The 10,959-nt window shown below is 36.8% G+C and overlaps 1 protein-coding gene across 1 annotated transcript; it reads left to right on the top strand.

The window, feature by feature from the left end:
* Positions 1-225: 225 nt before the first annotated feature.
* sult6b1 (sulfotransferase family, cytosolic, 6b, member 1) lies at positions 226-10,177 on the top strand. The gene is made up of 7 exons (XM_022669952.2): positions 226-509; positions 3,228-3,337; positions 4,323-4,412; positions 5,665-5,791; positions 6,045-6,139; positions 7,620-7,776; positions 9,574-10,177. The coding sequence occupies exons 1-7, from the start codon at positions 332-334 to the stop codon at positions 9,699-9,701; spliced, it is 885 nt and encodes a 294-aa protein (XP_022525673.2). The 5' UTR covers positions 226-331; the 3' UTR covers positions 9,702-10,177.
* The last annotated feature ends 782 nt before the right edge of the window (positions 10,178-10,959 follow it).

Raw genomic sequence — 10,959 nt, 5'->3', positions numbered from 1 at the left:
TGTGTTAGCTTATACATGCAATTAGAGTGATATAAATCTACACATTCCAGAGTAAACATGGTGCCGGGTGTGCAATCAATGTTACACAAAGTTCACTCAAAGTTTCCTGTATGAATGGATGACTTATCAGCATGTAGCACACAACAGCCAGAGCCTCCACTGCAGTCTGTTTAGAGTGGGGGAGGGAATTCCCTTTGCACACACTCTCTCTCACTCTCTCTCACGCTCACTCTCTGGCTGTTCCTGTATAAATACACTCCTCTACCCCTAAAGCCGCCCCAGTCCACAGTCTGCAGCAGGAGAAAGCACTGCATTCTTCAGCCAGGACAGCATGGAGTCTATCAAGTCTAGAATAGAGATGGGGAAGGAAATGAAGGACGAGGACAAGATGTATAAGCGGGATGGGATTTGGTACTCCACTATCATGTCCCCACCTGAAAACTTGGACGCAGCGAAGGTCATGCAGGCCAGGGAGGATGACGTGTTTCTGGTGGCATACCCCAAGTGTGGTGAGTAAGGCCTCAGGAGGTGAGGAAGATAGAGGGGGAAGTTGTAAGGCATTGCACATGCAGGTTTAGTAAAATCAGAGTGATTCCTATTGTTCTGAATCTGAGCAGGAAATATGGGGAAAAGGGGAAGCTGGATCAGGTTACATATGTTATTTAACAGCTATGGACCAATCAGCTGCTTTACTGCAGTCAGACTTGCAAAATCTGTGCTTTACATTAAGTTCACAGCATAATACTTTGAGTCAAATATGAGTCAAATAATAAGACTGAATAGCTGTCAAAAATTATAACTAAAACTTTACTAACTTCCTAGCTCCAATTGCATGGTGGAAAAACACTTATTTGTTCCGATAACAACTGTCAGTGTGTTTGGTTGGTGAACCTTAATGAATAAGACCCACATCATTACCACTGGCAACATCTAGTACTGAAGTGTTTAACATTTTTGTACTTAAGTACTGCAAGTATTCTAAAATGTGCTACTGAAAGGTACAGAACTGAGTTATGTAGTTTTTTTACAGAAAGTAGTGGAAATTTCTTAGAGTGAAAGGCAGAATGGGAGCAGCAAGGTCTTCTTATAAGGTATAATGTTCAGCTTGATCGTTGATTCGCTCAAAAAAATACTGAAATAAAAGTTTTAAACTCACGGAAAATATCTATTGAAGTAAAAGTGAAAGTAGGAGAAAAAATATAAAACTCCAGTAGATACAGGTACAGCAGTGTAGTAAAAATATTACTCCAGTAGATACAGATACAGCATTTTAGTACTTAAGTACAGTAGTGAAGTAAAAATAATACTCCAGTAGATACAGATACAGCATTTTAGTACTTAAGTACAGTAGTGAAGTAAAAATAATACTCCAGTAGATACAGATACAGCATTTTAGTACTTAAGTACAGTAGTGTAGTAAAAATAATACTCCAGTAGATACAGAATTTTCCACTGCTTTCTGTAAAAACTACATAACTCAGTACTGCACTTTGAATTTAAGTACTTAAGTATTATATTTTAGAAAACCTTTACTTAAGTACAACAAAATATTGAACACTTCAGTAATAGATGTTGCCAGTAGCCAATACTCCAGTAGATACAGATACAGTATTTTAGTACTTAAGTACAGTAGTGTAGTAAAAATAATACTCCAGTAGATACAGATACAGCATTTTAGTACTTAAGTACAGTAGTGTAGTAAAAAATAATACTCCAGTAGATACAGATACAGCATTTTAGTACTTAAGTACAGTAGTGTAGTAAAAAATAATACTCCAGTAGATACAGAATTTTCCACTGCTTTCTGTAAAAACTACATAACTCAGTACTGCTTTTTGAATTTTAGTACTTAAGTAATATATTTTAGAAAACTTGTAGTACTTAAGTACAACAAAATGTTGAACACTTCAGTAATAGATGTTGCCAGTAGCCAATACTCCAGTAGATACAGATACAGTATTTTAGTACTTAAATACAGTAGTGTAGTAAAAATAATACTCCAGTAGATACAGATACAGCATTTTAGTACTTAAATACAGTAGTGTAGTAAAAAATAATACTCCAGTAGATACAGAATTTTCCACTGCTTTCTGTAAAAACTACATAACTCAGTACTGCACTTTGAATTTAAGTACTTAAGTATTATATTTTAGAAAACCTTTACTTAAGTACAACAAAATATTGAACACTTCAGTAATAGATGTTGCCAGTAGCCAATACTCCAGTAGATACAGATACAGTATTTTAGTACTTAAGTACAGTAGTGTAGTAAAAATAATACTCCAGTAGATACAGATACAGCATTTTAGTACTTAAGTACAGTAGTGTAGTAAAAAATAATACACCAGTAGATACAGAATTTTCCACTGCTTTCTGTAAAAACTACATAACTCAGTACTGCTTTTTGAATTTTAGTACTTAAGTAATATATTTTAGAAAACTTGTAGTACTTAAGTACAACAAAATGTTGAACACTTCAGTAATAGATGTTGCCAGTAGCCAATACTCCAGTAGATACAGATACAGTATTTTAGTACTTAAGTACAGTAGTGTAGTAAAAATAATACTCCAGTAGATACAGATACAGCATTTTAGTACTTAAATACAGTAGTGTAGTAAAAATAATACTCCAGTAGATACAGATATAGTATATTAGTACTTAAGTACAGTAGTGAAGTAAAAATAATACTCCAGTAGATACAGATACAGCATTTTAGTGCTTAAGTACAGTAGTGAAGTAAAAATAATACTCCAGTAGATACAGATACAGCATTTTAGTGCTTAAGTACAGTAGTAAAGTAAAAATAATACTCCAGTAGATACAGATACAGTATTTTAGTACTCAAGTACAGTAGTGAATAATAATACCTAGTACCTCTACTTCATTACTATACATATGATACAGTGTGACTGTTTTTAAACCCTGACCTACAAGACCGGTTTGACTGGAGTCTTATCAAACTGGTTTATTGCAGCATCATGCTTACTGGATATTTTCAAGATCGCAGAAAACTAAAGTTGTGGTAAGCCTTCCTTTGTTTACCCAGGTGTGGTTGTAGGCCAATACGTAACACCTATTATAGCCTGACTTAAGTCAACAGTGCTACTCATTGTTTACTTACAGGATACACTACAGAGAGTTTCTGTAACAAAGGAAATGCTAGGCCAACCACACCCACCCACCCACCCCCACACACACTAATCTCCCAACTTTTACTTTGCCTCAGGGTTCAACTGGATGGTGGGTGTAGTCAAGAAAATCATGAACATCTCGTCTGGAATTACTGTCCCCGATCGCCCACCTTTAATCGAATTTCACTCTCCAGAAGTGCATCAGGTTTGTAGATCCACTCTTTATTTTCCCAAAGCACCCCCTGCAGATTTTATGCTATACTCTTTGTATAGCAAGTTCTTATTAATCTGCTTTAAGCATAAAGTCCTGTGTATTGTTTAACACCTCAGTTATTTACATTCATAGCTACATAAGTTAGAGCAGTTGCCATTGCGGTTATACATATTGGTGTCAACATTCATGCATTAACACGTGAATAATCTGGAAACTTGTGTTGTTTTAATTGCAAATTTCATGCAAGATAATTATTTTACCAAGTTTACAGTGCCTGGTGATGTATTAGCAAATTTATTTGGAGAACTCACTTCTAATGAGTTCTGAATGCAGCTAGATTACCTTTTATTTGTGATTAAATGAAACTAACTCTCACTACCCTCTTTAACTCTCTCTCTATTAAAACTCTCTCTCTATTTAAACTACTAGATATTATAATAAACTTAAACAAGGCTCTAGTGTGTTTGCCAGGCATACCACACTAAACACTTATACCAGCATTTAAATGTTTTGAATAATTATTTTAATTGTAATTGATCACAGAATACTGTTGTAATTAACGACCGGCAACACTAATAAAAAAAGAAAACATAATTCTTTTATTTATGTTTGTGTCCAGCATATATAGCTTAGCAGCATCTACTCTGATATATCATTGTTAGATCTGTAACAAGAGTTGTAATTGAGTTTGCATTGATTTTAGCGAGTTTCATTACATGAAATATAAATTTGACATTAGGATGTGGTTTGTAAAGCTTTTCTAATATTGCACTATTTGCCAGAAAAAAAAATCATATGTTGGTGGTGCAGGGTTTGATCAATTCCCAGCAGTTTCTGACTGAAGTTGAGACTAATATATGAATAATATCTTCAGGCTATTCAGTATCAAGCTGACATGGTCATTTTATTTCACACAGTAGCACAGAACAGTCAAGTTGTTTGAGCTTTCTGTAAGACATTTGTGTTTGTCTTTCAGATTGTAGCACAAATGCCATCACGAAGATTTCTTGGAACACACTTTCACCCAAAGTACATTCCGGTGTCATTTAAAGACAAGAAAACAAAGGTAACTGTGTGCAAGACTACAAAACACAAAAATATGGGGCTCAAAATTTAAATCAAACCTAGGTGTAAGCAAATACCTTGTTCTTCTGACTATAACACTATCACTATCAATGAATGTCTATTTCCTGGTCTATTTTTATACATAAGGTGCACCAGATTTTAAGGTGCATTAAGCGACACCAGTAAGGAAAGGTGGTCAGGGTAGCTAACTAATTTAAGGGAAGCTAAGCTAAGTATTTCTTTAAAAAAATATACATTTTAAAGTCAAACGAGCACTAGATGTTAATATACACAGATTTCTCTCCTGAAAACTGTTGATTCGGGTGAGTAAAGCACTTCCATTTATTTAAAGTAAATTTTGAGTTTCAGATTGCCAGATTTAAACTAAGGCTAGGTGCAGCAGCATTAGCATTAGTGGTTAACCGCCGCTTGACAGCGTGTACACTGAGGAACCCTGAGTGTTCCACTAAGCCAGGGCGATATTAGCTAAACACGCAGGCTACAGGTCAAGCAAGCTGATCAGAGTTGATGTGAAGATGGGTGGAGAAAAACACAGGGCAATCCGAAAGGTGAAGTAGACCCTAAATGACCCTAAACAGAGCTACAATGGAATGGATAGTTTAGATCAAAGCATACTCGTGTTCGAACGACCCAGACCGATTACCCATTAAGAATCTGTGGCAAGACTTTAAAATGTTTAATTTTCTTTTTACTTCACAATTACTTGCTATATTGTGTTTGTCTATCAAATAAAATGGGTATGGGCTGTACATGGTATAACAATTTGAGAACCACTGGTCTATGGTTTTAGATAGATGACTGGTATTTACGAGGTCAAAATGTGTCAAGAAAACTTTCCCCACACCCTTAAGTCTTCTATACCAGCCTGGACGCTGAAAACACAAGGCAGGTTGAGTTAATGTATTCATGCCGTTGGTGTCAAATTCTAACCCTACAATCTATGAGCCTCAACAGACATCCAGATCCATAAACATTCTTCCACACTCATTATTACTCTAGTGGCAATGCTGAAAGTTACACTGTCACAGCCTGTAATGTAAATGTAAATGCGTTAAAAGTATAAACTGTATTTTTATAGGTACATTGGGCTTAATGACATGGCTTTTATATGTTTAAAAGGACTCTTAAGTTCCTATTCTGTTAGACAAGCTGTATGTCCGCATTTGCACATCTGTGTCAGCGACTTAAAGTAGACAAATGCAATCATTAAAAAATGTGTCTTTTGTTCTCAGCTGTTGGTGGTCTTCAGAAACCCCAAGGACACAGCCGTGTCTTACTATCACTTCATGAACAAAAACCCAGTCCTGCCCAACGTTGAGTCCTGGGACAAGTTCTTCTCAGACTTCATGACTGGTGAAGGTAAGCACCCTGAAACATAGACTACTAGTGATTTCACACATTTACATTTTATTATAAAAAGTTGGCCTGTACTTACTTTCTTTAAACAGTGCACACTGCAACTGCAGCTAGCCTTGACCTTCATTTAATTAATTTTATTTTGTCAATCGAGAACCAAAGAATGCCTAGAATTTAATTAGTCTTATTTTAAAATGAAAATGAGTAAATCCTCCAGTGTGTAAATAAAGAATCATGTCTATTTTGTTCTGTGCAGTGGGCTGGGGTTCATATTTTGACCATGCTGTGGCCTGGAACAAACAAATGGATGATCCAAATGTGTTGATTGTGACCTTTGAAGAGATGAAGGAGGTAAGATATCATGATTTTAAGAGTCAAACTAATCTCCTGAGGGGGTTTAGAACAACAGTGAGAAATAAAAGTGTTGTTTTGCTGGTTTAATGGTGCCATGTTTGAAGTATATCCTTAGCAAGGCGTGTTGTGAGGCTCATTGCTATCTTACACCCCGCCAATAGACTATTATCATTCCATGCATCTGTATCATTTCAATAGCAAAGACGCTTACGCTGATAGACATGGTGGTCTGGAAGTGACTTGTGTTTAGGGACATTTCTAGTGAAATGCTATCTTGGCAACGGAAAATACAGATGCGGCACTATTTGGGTGGGATTAGTTTCTTAGGGTTCTGGGGTAATTTTCTCTTTAATGGGGGGGTCCTCTGTGACTTTATTAATGTACATGTGTTTTCCTCTGAGAAAATTACAGGCTGATTTACCTGCTGTTTTTCGCTGAACTCCGTTGTCGACCGGAAATTTTATTCCCGTCCAGATCCACATCTCTGACTTTAATCACGTCGTGTTTAATAAAATACCCATTTGTTTACTGTCACCCACCATAATGACACTTATGTCAGGCGCGTTTCCACTGAGATCCACGTAAACACAACAGCGAGTGGAAAGCCAATAAAAACTCACTGGTCCTCCTGTTTTTAAAATTGCAGCCCGGATGCAAGGGTTTTATCACTGAGTAGAAGTGTGAAATATTTTTCATAGACGTCCCCCTGAGAAACTAATCCCGTCCGGATAGAGCTCTAGACAACAAATCAACCGTCAGATGTTAATTGTTATCTTTGCAATGCAGGTGCACAGTGTGTGTCAAACGCATGTACTCCCCCAATCGTTACACACACAAGAACACGCAGCAAACCCAACATTTCTATCAACAATAAAGAGAAAAAAACGAATTATAAAATAACATTGCTGTTCCCGTAAATGACCTGCTCACACACCTTCACGCCATGAATGAGCAGATCTTCCTTTGCTAAGAAGCACAGAAGTGCTGACCTGTTAAAATAGCAATCCACCAAAGTCAGCTCTTAAAGGAATGTGACAAACCCATGATTATTTAAGATAATTAGTTCATGCCTTTTGAGCTGCCCAAGGTATAATTTTTGCACCTTCACGATACGTCTCGCCTAAAGAACTCTAAAATAGGGCCTAAAGAATTTGTTATCCTTTTTTCAAGAATGCATAAAAACATCAATTTCCGTCTTGTTCTGAGTACTGAGCATGACCAGATGTCCTTTACAGGCACAAGATCATCGACACTGCTTCACTTTTGGAATAACCAGCATTTATCTGTAAACAGATGTCATATTAATTGCTATGAGAACTTCTATGTATATTTCAGCCCACTGAATGTTAGACATTTAATTGGAAGAACTCACAGTTTGGCTGCATAATAATAAATTTAATAAAGTTCCTGTGGAAATTCTGCTATTTATGGTGAAAGTACTCTTTTTCAATAGCATTCCTTTTCCCCCCATGTCTAGAACGCACCAGCGGGTATAAAGAAAGTTGCAGAATTCTTCAACTTCCCCTTAACAGACGAGCAGATCTCCACCATTGCTAAAGAAACCACCTTCAGTGCCATGCAGGAAAACTCCAAAAAGAGCCACGCCCAGATAGCAAATGCCATCTTCAGAAAAGGTAAACCAAACAGTAACATTAAAGGCATTTAAGCTAAAGATATTCTCTACAGTGTAGGTGTTTCACAGCCTGATATACACAGCCATGTAATATATTAATAGGACAATAAGTGTTATCTCAGGGGCTTAATAATTATTATGGGTGTCAGAGAGAGGAATATGTATACAGCAGGCTATGTTGATTCTTACATCAGATCTGCTGAGATTACTTTTTGCACTGTTATTTAAAAGAGATCAGATCAGATTTGCAACCTTTGCCTCTGGATTTAATGACGTCAAAGATTTTTATGTCTGGAGCAAAGGTGTAAAAGTATTCATATTTATTACTCGGGTAGAAGTATAGACACTGGGGTGTCACATATCAACTCAAGCTTTTTAGTCTGCACCACAGGGTCCTACAGTGCACTACTCCCCCCTCCCCAAAACACATTTATCTAAAAGCTATAATCATTATGATGTTATATTAAAATGTTAATGTTGATAAATTTGAGATGCACTAGACTCCCAGTTTCAGCTGCATATATGCTCACTGTTAATGAATGTATTTTTGAAGAATATAAATATTTTAAAGAAGCTTAGTTGGATGTTTTGAGAGCTTGAGTTCTCTTAAGTCTCTGCACGGATCATCTTCATACTAGGCTACATACGTCTGCTATGTTCTTACTGAAGTGTGTGGGGGGCGTGATGTGTGCAGGTGTGATGGATCACAGTATAAACCAATAGGGTGTAAGAATGGTATATGTATATCTGGAAAGGGTTTTTTCTGAACGATGCAAAAAGCTGAAATGAAATAGGACTAACAAGGCAATTTTTTAAATTAATATATAATAATTCATCCAGTAAAGTATAGATAACCGAATGTAAACCTATGGTACATGTCTTTGTATGTTGTTATTTGACACCTCTGGTAGGAGTGACCAGAATCGAATCAAAAATATATTTAAAGCAACCAAAGACTGAGAATCTGATTGTAATTACATTTCAGTCCACCGTCAAATATCTTTTCATTTCTGGCTGTTCAGATTATCACAAATAAATCTGGATAAGATCTTCATATGCAAAAAGTGTAATTTAGGCTAAAAGTCTGATTTTCAAACTATAGCAACATGCCCCTCACCCAACAACACACCCATATAATCAGGGCAACAAACCATTTAACTATTTAAAGCTGATGTCCGTAAGTTTTAAGATTTAGGGCCCTTTCTGGTAAGAATGGGTAATTGCACTGAGCATGCGGAAGAATCAATTTAACTGGGCGGGTGCGATGCGGTCTCCTTTCAGCGGATGAATCCGATTCCAGGTTATGTTCAGTCAGAGAGAGAGAGAGCCCGTGCTCAGTCAGAAACTTCACTTCAACTTGATGAATGACCTACTAAGGTCTGAGTTTCCCCTTCTGAAGTCTCCACTGCTCCACCAGCCGCTCGCATTCAGTAAAACTGAGCCGGATCTTCTTTTAGAGGCTGTACGTGTGACACAAGTACATAAAGACCCCTGCAAAAAGCGACCCAACTCCCCAGTTTTTAGTATAAATATATTAGGCTTAACAGGGATGGTCGTTCCAGCACACTGATACCATTAAACATAATATTTTGTCCCTTCTCCACTCAGAAAAGCCTCTGCTTATGTTTAAAAACAAAATAATACGGACTGCCACTTAAGTAGTCTTGATTCCTCAGTACTGTGTGAAAAATAAAGTGTAAAAGGTTAAGAAGTCTAGAAGGAGGACATATCTGCCACATATCCAAGAATTGTGGATATACCCAATCCAATGACTCTCTGTTCTTTTTCTCTTGGTCAGGTGAAGTCGGTGATTGGAAGAATCACTTCAGCGAGGCCCAGAGTAAACAAATGGATGAAGAATTCCAGAAGAAGCTTGCAGGAACCAAACTTGGAGCCAAGCTGAAATATGATCTTTACTGTCAGTAATACAGTAACACACAGCCATCAGCCATAACATTACAACCACCGAGAGATGAAGTAAATATCACGCATCATCTTCTTATCATCTTACAATGGCATCTGTTAATCAATGGGATAATATATACATATCATGCAGCAAAAAGTGAACAAACAGTCAGCAAAATGTGAAGGATCTGCTACAAAAGTCTTGATGCCAGCCAGATAACACAGGACACCTTCAGAGGTCTTGTGGAGTTTAATACCTCAGCAGATCACGACTGTTTTGACAGCACAAGGGACTACATACTATTAGTCAGTTGGTTTTAATATAATGGCTGATTCATATATACAATGTGAAGCTTTTGTAGAGAGACAGACTATTAACAGGACTGATTTTTTAACAAGTGCACAAACATTGCTCACTGAAGTTTTAAAGCATCTAATGTATACAAATGACTAATAATACTGATTTTTTTTACTTAATAAAATAGGAAATGCTGAAATGTAAGTCTTGAAATAATTCATTTAGTGTAATTCTTCTACTTCACCTGTAGATGGCACAATAACTCTAAGAGAAAGAAAGCACTATTCCTCGTCTGTTCAGAGTTACACACACACACACACACACACCTTTCATAAGCAGATACACAGTATTTAATAATAATCTAATATTCAAAATATTATGATCACCTCCTTGTTTCTGCACTCACTGTCCATCTTATCAGCTCCACTGATCCTATAGGAACACCCTGTAGTTTAAAGACACGTACATGTTTCTTTACCTTTACCTTACTATTATCCTTCTTTTATTATCCTTTTTTATTCTTTCTTCAATGGTCAGGGCCCCCCAGGATAGACCACCACACATAGCCACTCTCAGCACTTCTGTTACCCTGATGGGCATGGTGGTTGCGTATAAGGTGTTAGTGGGACTGGATCAGATACAGCAGTGCTGGCATAACTATAAGTGTTTGATTGGTTGGTTGAAAACCTTTTTGTGACTCTTTATGGTCTTAAAGGTCTAAATACTATTGGGAACATGGCAGTGGCAGTAGTGGCTTGCTTAAATTTCAGGATCTTCAGGTGCTTTTCTATCTTCAGGCCTCCACTTACTATGTCTACTTACAACTTTGGTCTGTGCTTCGAGCCTATACACACTAAGAAAAATAAGTACAGATTTGTACGTTAAAGAGGATAAAGCTTGTCGCTGGGGCTTTTAGTGAAAGTCCTTTTTTTGTACCAATCTTTTTTGTACCAGTAAAGATTATAAAGATTATAAACATTA

This window comes from Astyanax mexicanus, chromosome 16, assembly GCF_023375975.1.
Source record: "Astyanax mexicanus isolate ESR-SI-001 chromosome 16, AstMex3_surface, whole genome shotgun sequence".
Taxonomy (NCBI): Eukaryota; Metazoa; Chordata; class Actinopteri; order Characiformes; family Acestrorhamphidae; genus Astyanax; species Astyanax mexicanus.
Note: the sequence above shows the minus strand (reverse complement) of the source record. Positions and strands in the feature narration are given on the sequence as shown.

Bases quoted from the DNA above. Each gene is read 5' to 3' on its own strand.
- sult6b1 (XM_022669952.2), top strand. From the start codon at position 332: ATGGAGTCTATCAAGTCTAGAATAGAGATGGGGAAGGAAATGAAGGAC. The intron at 5,792-6,044 runs GTAAGCACCCTG...TGTTCTGTGCAG, and splicing joins AGACTTCATGACTGGTGAAG to TGGGCTGGGGTTCATATTTT. The intron at 7,777-9,573 runs GTAAACCAAACA...TCTCTTGGTCAG, and splicing joins AAATGCCATCTTCAGAAAAG to GTGAAGTCGGTGATTGGAAG.